Source organism: Panthera uncia (assembly GCF_023721935.1).
Source record: "Panthera uncia isolate 11264 chromosome C1 unlocalized genomic scaffold, Puncia_PCG_1.0 HiC_scaffold_3, whole genome shotgun sequence".
Taxonomy (NCBI): Eukaryota; Metazoa; Chordata; class Mammalia; order Carnivora; family Felidae; genus Panthera; species Panthera uncia.
Genome location: NW_026057584.1, coordinates 62,952,915 through 62,970,874, shown reverse-complemented (window position 1 = coordinate 62,970,874; position 17,960 = coordinate 62,952,915). Strand labels below are relative to the sequence as shown.

The 17,960-nt window shown below is 38.5% G+C and overlaps 1 protein-coding gene across 2 annotated transcripts; it reads left to right on the top strand.

Annotated features, from left to right (window-relative positions):
• Nucleotides 1–10,241: 10,241 nt before the first annotated feature.
• G6PC2 (glucose-6-phosphatase catalytic subunit 2) lies at nucleotides 10,242–16,784 on the top strand. 2 transcript variants are annotated; one of them, XM_049616076.1, is made up of 5 exons: nucleotides 10,242–10,459; nucleotides 11,010–11,119; nucleotides 13,006–13,117; nucleotides 15,371–15,486; nucleotides 16,273–16,784. In XM_049616076.1, the coding sequence occupies exons 1-5, from the start codon at nucleotides 10,242–10,244 to the stop codon at nucleotides 16,782–16,784; spliced, it is 1,068 nt and encodes a 355-aa protein (XP_049472033.1). The 2 variants fall into 2 exon arrangements, with proteins under 2 accessions (XP_049472033.1, XP_049472034.1); XM_049616077.1 differs by lacking the exon at nucleotides 15,371–15,486 and having other exon boundaries at nucleotides 16,273–16,297.
• The last annotated feature ends 1,176 nt before the right edge of the window (nucleotides 16,785–17,960 follow it).

The window sequence follows — 17,960 nt, the reverse complement described above, 5'->3', positions numbered from 1 at the left end:
GCCTGGAGCCTGCTTTGGATTCTGTGTCTCCTTCTCTCTCTGCCCCTTGCCCGCTCATTCTCTCTCTCTCTCTTTCTCTCTTTCAAATAATTAAAAAACATTAAAAAAAAAAAGAAATGTTAACTATACACAGGACACACAGAAGGGGTATGACACCTTGTATCATCATTCATCATTCATTCAGAGATGAATTAAGATGGAGTTTCTATGGGGAACCTGGGTGGCTCAGGACACTCGTGTCCAACTCTTGATTTCAGCTCAGGTCATGATCCCACGGTCATGGGATAGAGCTCAGGGTCGGGTTCCATGCTGAGCATGGAGCCTGTTTAAGATTATCCTGCTTAAGGTTCTTTTCCTCTCCCCACCCGCCTCCCGGACCCCTCTCCTCAGTCATGATGTCTCTCTCTCTAAAAAAGAAAAAAAAAAAAAAAAAAGAAAAAGAAAAGGAAAAAGAAAAAAAAAAGATGGAGTTCCTACAACTTGATGTGCATAAGAACCACACAGGAAGCTTACTAAAATGCACATTTTTGGACTTTAATTCTAAAGAGTCTGATTCCACAATCTGGAGTGGGCCTGGGAATCTATATGCAGATGGCAGGAAGCAGGTGGTCCACAGACGACACTTTGAGAAAGACAACTTCAAAAGGAGAAGGGTAGAGGTAGATCTACCCTTTTTTGGATCATAGCTGAGACATGGCTTTGTCCCATCATTTGGCACAGACCTTAATCCTAACAACCTTGACTTTGGAATGACTCAGTGTATGAGACAGTCTCTGTTATTTAAAAAAAATTCATTTTTGAGAGAAAGAGAGAGAGAGAGAGAGAGCAGGGGAGGAGCAGAGAGAGCCACACACACAGAATCCAAAGCAAGCTCCAGGCTCTGAGCTCAAACTCATGAACACAAGATCATGACCTGAGTCAAAGTCAGATGCTTAACTTACTGAGCCACCCAGATGCCCCTAGGCAGGCTCTGTTATTGAAGGGAAAAACTCTACCTGAAGATTATTAGAATCAGAAAAGAACCAACTCCTACCTTTCTCTCTTGCTATGAGCAGCATAGGATAAGTACTGGAGAACATCCCTACCCTAAGCCATGGCAAATGTGGGGGCAGTTGGCAAACTGAGGAGGACCCAGGAAATGCTTAGAAAGAGGTTTCCCACAAAGAACAAAAATCATAAAATATGTGTAAGTGCGGTAGAGCTAGAAGTGAATAGTTCACAAGTATGATGGGCCCAGTAAACATTGTTTTTATTTCTATCGTTTGTTTCATTTCTAAATTTTTATATTAACTGATTATTAAATTTAATTTAGTTTTATAATTACATAAAATATTTACATAGTTTCAAAGTCAAATCTAGAAAATAAGTCCTTACAGAAAGATGACCATGTGAAGACGCAGAAAGAAGATGGCCGTCTACAAGCCAAGGATAGAGACTGCAGAAGAAGCTATTCCTGCCAACACCCTAGACTTGTACTTTCAAGAATTGTGAGAAAATAAATTTCCATTGTTTAAGCCACCCAGTCTGGTGCTTTGTATGTCAGTCCTAGCAGACTAATATCATTCCCTAAAAGAAAAGAATGTTTGAAGAAAGAAGTCGAGCTTTCCCATTCTCTCCACTCTCTCCCCTTCTTTCTTTTATAGATAACCTTAACTTTTTAAATTGCTTATTCTTCTATTATCTTTAAATGTAAACAGATGTGTACATATATTTTTTTTCTTAAACATGTATATATATATATATATGTAAACATATACATAATTTTCTCCATCTTAAAGAAGTGTTATTTTTAAAAAAAATTTTTTTTAGGGGATGCCTGGGTGGCTCAGTTGATTAAGCATCCAACTTCAGCTTAGATCATGATCTCACGGTTTGTGGTTTGAGCCCTGCATTGTGCTCTGGGCCAACAGCTCGGACCCTGGAGCCTGCTTCAGATTCTGTGTTTCCCTGTCTCTCTCTGCCCCTCCCCCACTCTCACTCTGTCTCTCTCTTAAACACAAGTAAACATTAAAAAAGATTTTTTTTGTTAATGTTTCTTTGTGTTTAAGAGAGAGGGGGTGGGAAGAGATAGAACATGAGTGGGGGAGGGGCAGAGAGAGAGGGAAACAGAATCTGAAGCAGGCTCCAGGCTCCGAGCTGTCAGCACAGAGCCCAATGCAGATCACGAACCCACAAACAGTGAGATCATGAATTGAGCTGAAGTTGGATGTTTGACTGAGCCACCCAGAAGCCCCTAAGGAAGTGTTCTTGACCAAGTCACTTTATAATATCTTTGCATAAGAAAATGCATTTGAGTTTAGACGAACTGAATAACAAACTTTTTATTTTTTAATTTTCTTTTTTATTTTTAAAAATTTATATCCAAATTAGTTAGCATATAGTGAAACAATGATTTCAGGAGTAGATTCCTTAATACCCCTTACCCATTTAGCCCATCCTCCCTCCTACAACCCCTCCAGTAACCCTCAGTTTGTTCTCCATATTTATGAGTCTCTTCTGTTTTGTCCTCCTCCCTGTTTTTACATATTTTTGTTTCCCTTCCCTTATGTTCATCTGTTTTGTCTCTTAAAGTCCTCATATGAGTGAAGTCATATGATTCTTGTCTTTCTCTGACTGACTAATTTCATTAGCATAATACCCTCCAGTTCCATCCACGTAGTTGCAAATGGCAAGATTTCATTCTTTTTGATTGCTGAGTAATACTCCATTGTATATATATACCACTTCTTTGTCCATTCATCCATCAATGGACATTTGGGCTCTTTCCATATATTGGCTATATATGGAGCCAATCAGCACACCTGTATCCTATGGATAAATGCCTAGTAGTGCAATTGCTGGGTCATAGGGCAGTTCTATTTTTAGTTTTTTGAGGAACCTCCAAACTGTTTTCCAGAGTGGCTGCACCAGCTTGCATTCCCACCATCAATGCAAAAGAGATCCTCTTTCTCCACATCCTCATCAACATCTGTTGTTGCCTGAGTTGTTAATGTTAGCCATTCTGACAGGTGTAAGTTGGTATCTCATTGTGGTTTTGATTTGTATTTCCCCGATAATGAGTGATGTCGAGCATTTTTTCATGTGTCAGTTGGCCATCTGGATGTCTTCCTTGGAGAAGTGTCTATTCTTGTCTTTTGCCCATTTCTTCACTGGATTATTTGTTTTTTGGGTGTTGAGTTTGATAAGTTCTTTATAGATTTTGGATACTAACCCTTTATCTGATATGTCATTTGCAAATATCTTCTCCCATTCTGTCATTTGCCTTTTAGTTTTGCTGATTGTTTCCTTCACTGTACAGAAGCTTTTTATTTTGATGAGGTCCCAGTAGTTCATTTTTGCTTTTGTTTCCCTTGCCTCCGGAGACATGTGAGTAAGAAGTTGCTGCGGGCAAGATCAAAGAGGTTTTTGCCTGCTTTCTCCTCAAGGATTTTAATGGCTTCCTATCTTACATTTAGGTCTTTCATCATTTTATTTTTGTGTATGATGTAAGAAAGTGGTCCATATTCATTCTTCCCCATGTCGCTGTCCAGTTTTCCCAGCATCACTTTCTGAAGAGACTGTCTTTATTCCACTGGGTATTCTTTCCTGTTTTGTCAAAGATTAGTTGGCCATATGTTTGTAGGTCCATTTCTGGGTTCTCTTTTCTGTTCCATTGATCTGAGTGTTCTTGTGCCAGGACCATACTGTCTTGATGATTACAGCTTCACAGTATAGCTTGAAGTTCGGGATTGTGATGCCTCCTGCTTTGGTTTTCTTTTTCAAGATTGCTTTGGCTATTCGGGGTCTTTTCTGGTTCCAGACAAATTTTAGGATGATTTGTCTTAGCTCTGTGAAGAATGCTGGTGTTACTTTGATAGGGATTGCATTGGATATGTAGATTGCTTTGGGTAGTATCAACATTTTAACAATATTTGTTCTTCCTATCCAGGAGCATGGAATCGTTCTCCATTTTTTTTGTGTCTTCTTCAATTTCTTTCATAAGCTTTCTGTAGTTTTCAGTGTATAGATTTTTCACCTCTTTGGTTAGATTTATTCCTAGGTATTTTATGGTTTTTGGTGCAACTGTAAATGGGATCCATTCCTTGAATTCTCTTTCTGTTGTTTCATTGTCGGTGTATAGGAATGCAACTAATTTCTGTGCATTGATTTTATATCCTGCAACTTTGCTGAATTCATGAATCAATTCTAGCAGTTTTTTGGTGGAATCTTTTGGGTTTTCCATATAGAGTATTATGTCATCTGTGAAGAGTGAAAGTTTGACCTCCTCCTGGCTGATTTGGATGCCTTTTATTTCTTTGTGTTGTCTGATTGCAGAGGCTAAGACTTCCAATACTATGTTGAATAACATTGGCGAGAGAGGACATCCCTGTCTTTTTCCTGACCTTAGGGGGAAAGCTTTCAGGTTTTCCCCATTGAGGATGATACTAGCATTGGGTCTTTTGTATATGGCTTTTATGATCTTGAGGTATGCTCCTTCTATCCCTACTTTCTTGAGGGTTTTTATCAAGAAAGGATGCTGTATTTTGTCAAATGCTTTCTCTGCATCTATTGAGAGGATCATATGGTTCTTGTCCTTTATTTTATTGACTTGATGAACCACGTTAATTGTTTTGTGGATATTGAACCAGCCCTGCATCCCAGGTATAAATCCCACTTGGTCATGGTGAATAATTTTTTTAATGTATTATTGGAGTTGGTTGGCTAATATCTTGTTGAGGATTTTTGCATCCATGTTCATCAGGGAAATTGGTCTATAGTTCTCCTTTTTAGTTGGGTCTCTGTCTAGTTTTGGAATCAAGGTAATCCTGGCTTCATAGAAACAGTTTGGAAGTTTTCCTTCCATTTCTATTTTTTGGAACAGTTTCAAGAGAATAGGTGTTAACACTTCCTTAAATGTTTGGTAGAATTCCCCTGGAAAGCCATCGTGCCCTGGACTCTTTTTTTTTTGGCAGATTTTTGATTACTAATTCTATTTCTTTACTGGTTATGGGTCTGTTCAAATTTTCTATTTCTTCCTGTTTCAGTTTTGGTAGTGCATATGTTTCTAGAAATTTGTCCATTTCCTCCAGATTGCCCATTTTATTGGCATGTAGTTGCTCATAATATTCTCTTATTATTGTTTTTATTTCTTCTGTGTTGATTGTGATCTCTCCTTTTTCATTCTTGATTTTATTTATTTGGGTCCTTTCCTTTTTCTTCTTGATCAAACTGGCTAGTGGTGTATCAATTTTGTTAATTCTTTCAAAGAACCAGCTTCTGGTTTCGTTGATCCGTTCTGCTGGGATAACAAACTTTTTAAACGCCTCTTCAAATAAGTTAGAGCTCACATCAAGTTTTGTTCAACAATTCATTCATTCATTCATTCATTCAAAAGAAATTTATTGAATAATTACAAAAGTACCAGGAGCAGGTCTAGGGTTTGTGAGAAGAAAATCTCTTCTAATATTGGGGCCTCTCTTTAATAAAAAAGAATAGAAAATTATTAGTATGCTGTACAACTCCCAGCAGCTCCCAGAAATAACCTGCCATTTCATGAGTCCGTGCAAGTTTCATGAGAGATCTGCCCCTGCCTGGGCTTGTGCTGGCTGGGGTCTATGCTAATGGCTCACACACAAAGCGGATGTGATCCCTTATTTGATGGTGCTTGCACTATGGAGCAAGAAAGAGAGATTAAACACAGAAGCTCAAATAGAATAAACAGTTACAAATTGTGATTAAATCCCTGTTATGGGCTAAATTTCATCCCCTAAAATTCATATGTTGAAGTCCCAGCCCCTAATATCTCAGAATGTGCCTATTTGGAGATAGGGTCTTTAAAGAAGTAACTAAGGGGCACCTGGGTGGCTCAGTTGCTTAAGCGTCCAACTGCGGCTCAGGTCAGGATCTCTCAGTTTGTGAGTTGGGAGTCCCACATAGGGCTCTGTGATGACAGCTCAGAGCCTGGAGCCTGCTTCAGGTTCTGTGTCTCCTTCTTTCTCTGCCCCTCCCTGGCTTGCGCTCTGTCTCTGTCTCTCTCTCTCTCTCTCTCTCTCTCTCAAAAAATGAATAAACATTTTACAAAAATTACAGAGGTAACTAAGTTAATATTAGGGTGGCACCTAACCACGTATGACTAGTGAACATCCCTACAGAAGGATGACCATGTGAAGATACAGAAAGAAGATGGCCATCTACAAGCCAAGGATAGAGACTTCAGAAGAAGCTATTCTTGCCAACACCCTGGACTTGTACTTTCAAGAATTGTGAGAAAATAAATTTCCATTGTTTAAACCATCCAGTCTGACTAATATCATTCCCTAAAAGAAAAGAATGTTTGAGAGAAAATTTTGTCAAAGGAATGGCAAGGATGCTGGTCACAGGTGGCATCTCTAAGGAAGTACATATAAGCTGAGATATGAAAAGACTAAAAATGATGAACAATGGGGAATAAAAAGAGTTAGCAGATCCTGTTAAAAGGCAAAAGAAATCAAGGTGCTTTTACTTCAGTTAGTTATACCATAGCCTATAGAACCAGATAGTCCTCAGGAGACAGCCAGTCTTTCCAAATTAAATACCTAAGATGAAAAACTAATGTGCAGCTAAATTCATCGCAGTCCACAGACTCTGAGGAATTGAATGAGCATGAAGCTGAATTTTTAATTGTAAGACAAAATGTATTTGATATCATCCACACCTAGGTTTAGGGACAAGACATTTCCAAAGAAAATGAATATGATGAAATATGTAGCTTAAACACTTCTCAGAAAAAGAATAAAGAGAACTAATGTCCTTCCTCATGGCTCATTAAAGATATTATGGAAATCATAGAACCTGAATATGCAAAACAAAAAAGCCAGAAGCATAGACTCTGATTAGTCAAGGCTAATGCCTCACACAGAGTAGTGCATACTTGAATAAATTCATTTATCTTTGGTAAGCAAGTCTATGCTCTCTTTTTGACTCAATGGGTAATAAGAATTATAGAATTATAGGATAGACAAGGGATTTCCTTATTTCTTGGTGGGATGCTACATCCACTACTACATATACTTATTCAATTTGTTTTGTGAGAGACTGAATATACAAATGGACAATGGCCAAGCCAAACATGACAACAGAATTCTGACCCAAAACCTCTGAAGCAATCTGCCCAGAATGGTCAGGATTTGGTCAATGACTGTCAGCTTCCCCATTTTTTTCCCCAGCTTCCTACTCAGGACCAACCAGAGAAAGCTGAATATGCTCCCCCAACCAATCACATAAAATGTGCTGCTTCTAGTTCACTCATCTCCAGCTTTCCTGTGCCAACAACCTCTAATCAGAGCACATCTGAGGTCTTCCCTTGTTTCCACTACAGCAAAGCTTTTCTATTCCCTGCCTACTTCCGAATCTTTGTCAAATGCAGGTGATGGGTAGTTTGCTATAGCAAACTCAGAATAAATAGCCTCTGTTTTTTCTCATTTGAGTGGCTTTAATTTATTTCTATACTTGTCTGTCTCCAGAGAAGAAAATGTCTGTTGGGTTGCAAGGCTATCAGTAAAGGATAGGAGTCAGAGTCAGCTTCAAGCTCTGAGGTGCCCATCTTGATACTTCCCCCAGAGAAGATGTCAGACACTGGGAAGTGAATTCCCATAACACTGAATTCCCATAACAACAGTGTCCCTGCTGTCAAATGATAGGATAAGCCATCCAAGACAAGTTCAAAGTGATGATTGTATCTATGAACTTCTAGTACTCTGGCAGCTGGCCAGATGTTCTTGGGTGTCAACCAATTTTCTCTCAGGACTACACAGAAAAGCTTCATAGTTAGAATGATGACACAGGTCAATTGGAGGTCTGGGTGGTTGAAAACATTTGAAACAAGTTGGTCCTAGCATAAGTTTTTATTTGTTTTGTTGCCATTTAAAATCTCACCAATGTTGGCTTTGAACAACCTGGACACAGCCGAGACTAAGAAGAAACACTGGTCTGGAAATAAAATCTAGTCTCTACGCAGGGCTCCCACACTGAAGAAATGACCTCAGCCTGGTTGCTTGCACATTTCCCCATTACTAACCAAGGATTACTGGACAGCTATGAAGTTAATTTGGAAGATAAGATAGTGTATGTTTAAAGGTAAATAATTGGAAGAGCATAAATGCAATGCTCCAATGTGTTCTAAAGCACAACCAAGTTTTCAACACATTTGATTTTATCCCAACACATACATCGCTCAGATCAGTTTAGCACACTAGTTGGAGAACCAAGGGTGTAATTCTGGGCCACCTGGAGGAAGAGCAAAGTGTGGGGAGAGCCACTGTTGGCTGACTTCCTAGTTCTCCTCCTACTGAAATGATAAGAATGATAAAGGAGATCAGTTAAGTTTCTCACTGTGGATAGAGATTGATACCCACTTCCTGGTAACCATTTAAAGTCACTTCCTGAAAAACGACCTGCTGCCACTCACCACCAGTCAAACCAGTGATCTTGTCCACAGATACCAGGCTGTATTTTAACCTCCTTCCAGATGCTCATCACAGAAAGCTCAGTGAGGGAGGCCGCCATCAGCATGCCCTGCTGTAGGAGTGCCACTTCAGTCGTCACCACTGCCTCACCTCTTCTGGGCCACAATGCCGAGTTTGTATGCAAACTGTCACCAGCTTTATAATTTCTCATTAGAGTAGGGTTTTCTTTAATTCTAGACAGAATCTCTGAAGTCTTGGGAAGATACATCAGTCGATGTAAACATTGAATTTGACAGAAAAATCCAGTTACATACAATGACTTATATACTAAATGTCATTAAAGCTTCTTTCAGGTTGACTTTTGAAGGGGCGGGGGGGGGGGTGCTTAAGGCTGAAAGGAGAATAGATAATATATAAATTTCTTTATAATAATGATTCTCAACCCCCTCTGTACATTGGAATCATTTGGAAAGTATTTTTGAAATACCAGTGCTTGTGTCCCATCACCAGAAAGTTAATTTGCCTGGGGTAGGACAAAGGTAGGGCATTTTCCAAAAATATCCAGAAAGATTTTAACGGGCAGGCAAAGCATTTCCTCCAAGGGCAGCAACAGAGGCTAGGGGCGGGAGGTGGGGGTGGGGGGAGCACCTAGGGAGGCTGGATCCCCATGACAATGGCGCTGTTGAATGATGGGGCAGGACTCCCAAGAGAAATCCAAGGACCCCAAGAGATATCCTTTGAAGATGGTTCCTAGTGAGGAGGCTGAGATGAGAGAAGACAAGGATCTGAATGGTAAAAGAAGAAACACGTGACTTACTTTCACCCTCCGCCGCCGAGTGGTGGCGCTTCATTGCTTTCTGGGGACCCTGGAACGCTTCAACCTCTGGGTCTTTCTGAGCTGTCTGCCCTTCTGTGTATTCCCAATCTACATGTTTGTTTGGGTGTTTGAGTGCTTCCCTCATATTTCTGCTGAACACTTTTGTTTTCAATAAACCATTTTCCTGATTGGTCAAAAGCCCTTTAAAGTTGATTTTTATCTTTCTGTTGCAGGAGTGATTCCCTGACTCAATTGTATTCCCTTGTCCATAAAAATATGACTCATTCTTAACACAGTTCTATTACCCAGGTGACCTCTGTGTCTGCTTTCTTGCCTTATAGTCAAAAGCCAATACGTTTCCTTGCAGATTTCATGTATTTCATGTATTTCCTTCTCTATTCCTTATATACCATATCATTCTCTCTGCTAAAAGAGAAATATCAAAATATTTTTAGTTAAAAGTCTGCAATCAGAAAATAACCTGTCATAACATATAAATTTTTCATGCCCAGATATTTACCCATACGTTTTTCTCTAAGACCCAATAAAATAGTCAAAGAGCCACAGTCTATTTTATATTAAAATGCATGGCTCTAAGGGCTATTTGACATGCAGTAATTATTTGCGTAGTCTTCTAGCCAAGCATAGAAATTGCCAATGTGTCTGCCCTTGAAGGAAATGAACTGTGCAAAAAATTTCAAGCAAACATGATCCAACTGTGTACACAAAAGGGAGATTGCATAAGAAATTCATTGTGTCTCCACCCAAATTTCCCCTCGACTTGCCACAGATCAGCATGTACTTCACCTCTTTGGCACCAATTAAGATCATCAACACATGAGCTTTTCAGCAGAGGAGGACTGATGTACCCTCTCACAGATGGCCAGCATCACATGTTACAGTAATGGCCAGATACGCCACATGGGTAGTGTATAAAAACGGTGGGACTCAGAGCACTTCAGCTCCGATTGCTCTATGTTTAGAATTGCCTCTCTTTCAAGATGGATTTCCTTCATAGGAATGGAGTGCTCGTTATTCAGCATTTGCAGAAGGACTACCGAGCTTACTACAATTTTCTAAATTTTATGTCCAATGTTGGTGATCCCCGGAATATCTTTTCTATTTATTTTCCACTTTGGTTTCAACTTAATCAGACAGTTGGAACCAAGATGATATGGGTAGCAGTCATTGGGGATTGGTTCAATCTTATTTTTAAATGGTAAGCCTTCTGTTTTCTTTCATTTTTTGTAAATCTTATTCTTAAATTTGTAGCTTTGGCTTAATGATCACATTTCAGATGTGTGTAGTTTCTACTTAGAAAATCTTTCAAACATGCCAATTGACTTGAAACACCTATTCATAAATAGAACTTACAAAAAGCATAGAAACGTATACTTGATCTGACTTAAAAGTAAATTCCAAACCCTGTAACACATATGTTGTGATTAAACAAGAGGTTAGTTAAATGAACAGCACCATAATGAACAGATTGATAATTCCAGGGACCACCCAGTCTAAGAATCCAAAGCACCCACAGTTTTCTTACAAGGAAAAAAGTCCCCGTTTTTACTGGAAACTAGGATGCCAAAGCTCCAAATGACTGTCATCCTCTGTAATAAGAGACAGACCAGAACCCAGTCTCTTAATCATGAACTTTCCCCATCAACCCTCTGCTTGAGTAATTTTTATAGGAGAGAATAACTAATCTCTGGTTAAGCAATAGTTGTGTGTTTAAATATGTATGCATATTTGTATTTCTTTAAATACAGGATATTGTTCGGTCATCGGCCTTACTGGTGGGTCCAAGAAACTCAGATTTACCCAAATCATTCAAGTTCATGCCTCGAACAGTTCCCCACTACATGTGAAACAGGTCCAGGTAAGCAATTATAGCAGCCTCGAGTTACTAAAGATATTCCAACAGAGAGTCATTATGTATGATTATTATCTAATAACTATATGATATTATATAGGTATTAAAGAAAATGTCATGAGTAAGGATACTAAAAGTCCATAAGCATAACAATTGCTAATGAAAAGGAAAGCTTTGTGAACAATCATTTTGTTATTTGTAAAAGGGTAAGTTGGGAGACTACTTTCTAAATGATTTTATATTTGGCATTTATTTCTGGGAAGAATGTAATGGTTTGGTTCTAAAACAAACAAAAAAGTTAGCTAGAAGAAATTGCCAAAGAACTATATTAAAATTCTAGAAATGTTGACTTGTCTGTTGCTGAGCAACTTTCAAAGTTATTATGGATCTTTTGAGAATCTCATGAATGAGGTAAGGACTTCCTGGTTTTACTACTGCCAGTAGAGATTATTTCTAATCATAGACTTTTTTCTTTCAAATTTCTTTTTTTCTCTTGTATATATAGAATATAAATAGACTTCTTGGGCCACTTCCTTTTATAAGTAAGATTCTGTATGAGTGTAAAATATTTACTATGAAAATTGAGTTTAAGTTTTGAAAAGGTTTTTAAAATATATATTAAGGTAAAATTACATGTTGTTTTAATTTATAAGAATGTGTGACATACCTTACCACAGTTCGTTACATAGCATAAAATTCTTTCCATCTGACATCCTGAAACTCATGCTGAATATAGTCAATGTGTAAGTTCCTAATGAGTTCTCTGAATATCTTCTTTCTTGCTCCCATAAAAGTACACATCCATCTGTTATATTATTTATCACACTGTACTGTAATTAATTTGGCTCCTCCAATAGGCTATGCATTCCATCAGGACAGAAATGATGTATATTTTTTCTTTGTGAAACCAACGTTGGATGGACAGATGGATGGATGGACAGACGGACGGATGGATGGATAACATTTGAGACGATTGAAATGCTACTTTGGTTTATCCCAGAATTTCCCAGTGTGTGTTCTATCTCACAAAACATTTTCTGGAAAAAAAAAAAAAGGAATAGTGCATTCTATATTCACTCCCTAAAGATTTACAGCTCATGTAAGCGTGTAAAAGGCTCTGAAAAATTCGGTATAAGATATAGCTTTGAAAGAACTAGATCTATAAGAAATAGATTGTCTTTTTTAATGTAGTGGTTTTCAAAGAGGCGTGTTTAATCTGAATAAATCTCCACTTGATAAAAACTCATGGTGAACATCAAAGTGATCTTTTAAAAAATCAAGCAGCATGGGAAAGACATTCTGGGAGCAAAAAGGCTGCCAGGCTTCGTGTGTCAGGACTGATGCCCTTTACAGCTTCCCTGGTCCATTTGATGACAAAGACACCTTTTGCAGTGGCCAGACACAAGATAGGCACTGAGGTATCTGCTAGTTTATAGCAGTTAATTGTAAGTCAGTTGGTAAACCAGAACATAGTAATGATACCCTTCAGATGTTTTCAGCCCAAAGAAAATAAATGGATTCCAGATCCAACACAAGTACTTTAATTTTCTCAACAATTAAAAACAACTAGCCATGAAAAATAAGCAGGGATGTGGCAGATTTGGGTGTAACAGCTCAAGTTCTTAATTAGCCTTGAACATTTTGATTTCTAGAATTTGATGAACTTGAAAAATCTGAAAAAAAAATTTCTTGAAATAGTGTTTTGAGGCTCAATTTGACTCAACTTCTTTTATTTCTACCTATTCTTAAACATTACATATAGCCTGTGGGTTTTTTTTTTTTTTCCTGAGTTGTTTGTAACTTTCATGGCTAATATGCTATTCTGTGGTCTACTTCTAATACTGATACGCTATTAACCACCTTTCAAATGGATCAGCACTTTGTTGTTGCAGGAAGTCCATCTGGCCATGCAATGGGCTCATCATGTGTCTGGTATGTCATGGTAACAGCTGCCCTGAGCCACACTGTCAGTCGGATGGATAAGTCGTCTACCACTCTGCACAGGTCAGCTTTGCTCCAGTGTCTGTACCACTGGAATGTGAATACAGAAAGTCTTGAATACAGAAAGACTTTTTAAAACATTTCCTTTGGCATATTTTTAGTTGTTGAAATGTGCTTATCCTATCTATCATAGCCAAAATAGCAAAATGAATAGAAAGTTAATATTTTGCTTTAAGGTAATCTACTCTTTGGCTCAGAGCTATTGCCACATTGGTTGGAAATGTTTAATTGACTAATGGCTTGCTGGAAGTGCCTTTGGGTTTCCATAATACATTATCACTTTAGTAGCTCGTAAATAAGCCGTCTAAAATTATATAAGGAAGTATTTTTGCATGCACATTCCCTTGCTTTAAGATTAACAAGAAGTTTTGAGAATCATCATTACCTTTGAATGTATCAGTTCAGAAAAATTACGTTTTCTTCTTTGAATAGCCAACATTTTTGACATCAATAACATATTCTAGCTTAAAAGACTATTCAACCTGTTTAATTAAAAACATTCTAAAGGCAAACTTAAATTTGAATGTTAGTAGATTTAATGTTAATAGAATCATAATGTTTAGAAAGGCCTACAACTTTAAGATTATTCATAATTCTAATAGGAATTGGGATGTTTCCTTCTCTTCTCTCCTGAAATACTTTTAACTATCATTAAAACAATCCTGGGCATCACTTGAATCATAAATTATTAGGCTACTGAGATAAGATTTTTCAGTTAATTGCTTAAGAATACTATAACATATACCATCATGTTAAAGTTCTTCTAAAATAAAAAATTTCCAGGGTGCCTGGGTGGCTCAGTCGGTTGAACATCTGACTCTTGATTTCAGCTCAGGTCATGAACTCATGGCTTCATGAGTTCGAGCCCACATCGGGCTCTGTGCTGACAGTGTGGAGCCTGCTTGGGATTCTCTCTCTCTCTCTCTCTCTCTCTCTCTCACTCTCTCTCTCTCTCTGCCTCTCCTCCACTCATGCTGTCTCTGTTTCTCTTAAATTAAATAAACATTTAAAAATGAAAAAAATAAAATTAAAAAATTCCAAGATCTATTGCACATTCCACTTTTAAAGTAGTATTGGACAATAAAAGAAACAAACCACCAAAGAGATTTGGGTATTTTCAAAGTTTATTTTAGTGAGACTGCAACTTGTATGCCTTAAGGTGTTTATTATCCAACTGCAAACAACAACAGTAAAGCATTGTAATGAAAAGAAATTAACATTTTCTATCCATGGACAAGTTTTCAAAATAGGAATCTTAACAAGCCTCACCTTTTCTCTGTAGTTCATTTCTTCCTCAAATTTCCAAACCTTAAAAAACCTTTCTTTCAAAAAAAATTCTATGATTCTCTTTAGATTTTTATAACTGTAACATTTCCTTTGTCCATCAATATTTATTGAGTGCCTATTCTTTACCGTAATATTACCAAATTTCTGTTTATTCTTCTTCCCTATGGATAACTCCTGCTTACCTCCTCTTGGAAAGTCTCATTTCTTTCTATTTAGTTTTTTCCATAACCAGTCTGGTCCAATTATCCGGAACAAACATTTGGGAGCAAAACCCCAAGGATTCCTATAACTGAATATTGCTAATTCTTTATTAAAATGATGAGCTTGGACTTCAATATTTTTGTAAGCTTTATTGCACATTGCTACTTCTAAGCTAAAGTATATAATGTTTAGGTCAATTCCCTTGTCTCTTATTTTCTATATGTGAAAAAACAAGGAATCAGGACTCTTGAGAGTCTGTGAAATTGAACCAAATGAAAATTTGCCCCTGATGAAATGCTTGTATGATTTTCATCAGAGTGGCAGTGGACTCTCCAGTGAATTTTCTTCAGAGAAAAACATGTTGAGAGGATAAAGGTGAAGCACATACCACAGAGAGTAAAAATGTATAGGATCCTTTCTAGGTCTTCCTGGATATTAATAATTCCCCCCAAACTTGAATTTACCATACTCCTTTAAAATAATTATCCGGGTATCAAATTATCTTCCTTTTAGAGCATTTATTAAAATCTCAGGATATCGCACTGGTCAAGTTTAATGCATTGCTAAATTTTAGGAACCTCTGTTAAAACTTTTCAAATCTTACGAAGCACATGGAAACATTTTGGGGAGAGAAAAGTCTCTAGAATCATAATGTTATATCACAGTTAGAAGAGTCCTCTGAGAAAGATCATCTGGTGTCACCCCCTTAATTTTATGAGTGATACAATTTCTCTACTTTTTACGCTTATATCTATTCTTCCATCGTAGACTGACCTGGTCATTTCTTTGGAGTCTTTTTTGGTTGATTCAAATCAGTGTCTGCATCTCCAGAGTATTCATAGCAACACATTTTCCTCATCAAGCTATTCTTGGAGTAATTGGTGGTAAATATGATCACTTACCTTTAGTTGTATCCTTGGAAAGCTTTAGTGTCATTTGTTTTATGTTGTTAGATTCTCCCTGGTAGGTAGTATCCCAGTCTCAGGTAATTCTGTCAAGCCACTGATACTAAATGCTACCCTGGGAGCGTAAGCAGTTCAACACACCTCTCAAATCCTTCATGTACACAATGGCACAGTCTCAATCGATGGCATTAGCACATAACCTGCAGGGAGATGGGGCTTCTCTGAAGTGTGGCCAGGGCCACGTCTAACTCCCAAGCCTTCACCTCAGACAGCCTGCTCGTGTCTTGGTTCGGGGGACTTCATAATGGCCCTCCAGCCTGCACACTATGCCACTGTCTTTGATACACCTGAAGTGATTATTACATGACCATGGACTTCATTTAGCAGCTGCTTTGTATTCCTGAAGCGGCACTCCCCATGACTGAGTTTCCCCCACGTACCTTTTAAAGGCTCTGTAGTTAATTGGCTATGGCAATTGAAATATTAATTGCAAGTACCCAAATCAGTGCTCTGCCTATGTAGTATTTGTCTCCCAGTGCCACAGATTCCTGAGTGATCCACCTGGGCTAACAGGGATGGTTGAAAAGACCATGTGGGCAAGTGTGTGTTTTTATTTAAGAAAGGGGCTTTGGAAAATGGATAGAACCTAGACGTCTAAAGACTTTCATCATGAAGACAGTGGTAAATTCTTTAATGCAGAGAGGGATGATTCCTGAGGGGCTTGAGGGCTCATGGTCATCTTCAGTGTCTTTTTCTGATCCTCAGGCATGCTTGTGGCAGAGGCCTTTGAGCATACTCCAGGCATCCAAACAGCCAGTCTGAGCACATACCTGAAGACCAACCTCTTCCTCTTTCTGTTTGCACTGGGCTTTTACCTGCTTCTCAGACTGCTTGACATTGACCTGCTGTGGTCTGTGCCCATAGCCAAGAAGTGGTGTGCCAACCCGGACTGGATCCACATTGACACCACACCTTTTGCCGGACTCATGAGAAACCTTGGGGTGCTCTTTGGCTTGGGCTTTGCAATCAACTCAGAGATGTTCCTTAGGAGCTGCCGAGGGGAAAATGGCTACAAGCTGAGCTTTCGGCTGCTTTGTGCTGTGGTCTCGTTGATCACACTGCAGCTCTACCATTTCATCAAGATCCCCACTCATGCAGAGCATTTATTTTATGTGCTGTCTTTCTGTAAAAGTGCATCCATCCCACTGACTGTGGTTGCTCTGATTCCCTACTGTATTCATATGTTAATGAAACCAGGTGAAAAGAAGATTAATTAGAGTTGTACAGGGAGTTAGTGCTCTGTGGCCCCAGCCTGACACTCCTGTTCCATCCTCCAGCAGAACCACGGGCAGGGGGAGACTGGAGGCTTCCAAGCAGAGGTCACAAAATGGCAGCCACTGGCCCCATCCCACTATACCTATGTTTAGTTTGGCCTTCACAGTGGTCTCCCCCCACCCCAATTTAAATTAGTTGCCAACATTTGAAAACCAGAATATTTGGTATAAAAATCTGAACTGTGTTTTCTTGAAAAATCTGACAATATGGCACTTCAGGACCTGCATTCCCTCCTGGAAACAATCTACTGTTATTGACTGTCCCTAGTAAGAAGCAGCATTCTCTATTTTCTCACAGTCTTTAGCACCCCAACAGGAGCCTCAGTATCAGTTGTCATTACTATAAGAAGGTCAGGATGCTTATGGTTCCTGTGGGCATTTTAGTGGGAGCCCCCCTCAAATCCAATCCCTTCAGTTTTCAGATAAGGAGAGGGAAATTCATTCAGGAGAAAAAACTTGCTGTTGTCACACCACTGTCAGAACAGGAATTAGAACCCAAGTCTTCTGACATATATTTCCATTACACTGTTTTGTTTCTTCATTTTTAAGAAGTAAAAATCTGTAAGAGTGAATGCTTCTGTGATGATTGCCATGTAAATCAGCTGTTTTTCCAGAAATGCCATTAAAATGCCACAACCGGTTTGACTCACACCATACAGGGTGTTGATGGGGCCAGCGATGGGTCTAGATGTGGCTGCATATCCAGGGGAAAGGGGTCAGGTTACTGTATAGACTTGAACCTCTGCTTAACTCCTGGTCTCTTTTTGCAGTAGTGCTTTCCAGTGTCAATAAATGCTGAAGATGCTCTGCTCAGAACATTATTTACCAGTCTTTCAAAACCAAGAAAATCAAGTCCTTTCCTCAAGGTCATGCTCCAACCCAAGAAAACTATTAATTGTATCTATCTATTCGGGTTAATCTCTATGTATCCTGAGCTGTGATGAAAAATCTATAGCTTTACTTTAGAGAATTATTATTGAAAGAATATTAATATTATACTGAGAATTTCTCAATAAGAGTTTTTTCCCCCTTTTTCCTTTCATTGTGTCCAGTAATTCTGGACTTTAAATTCATAGGTATGTCATTCCAATCAGGTACATTTTGAGTCAGACTTTGCTA

Bases quoted from the DNA above. Each gene is read 5' to 3' on its own strand.
- G6PC2 (XM_049616076.1), top strand. From the start codon at position 10,242: ATGGATTTCCTTCATAGGAATGGAGTGCTCGTTATTCAGCATTTGCAG. The intron at 13,118-15,370 runs GTCAGCTTTGCT...CTTCCATCGTAG, and splicing joins TCGTCTACCACTCTGCACAG to ACTGACCTGGTCATTTCTTT. The intron at 15,487-16,272 runs GTAAATATGATC...TCTGATCCTCAG, and splicing joins TATTCTTGGAGTAATTGGTG to GCATGCTTGTGGCAGAGGCC.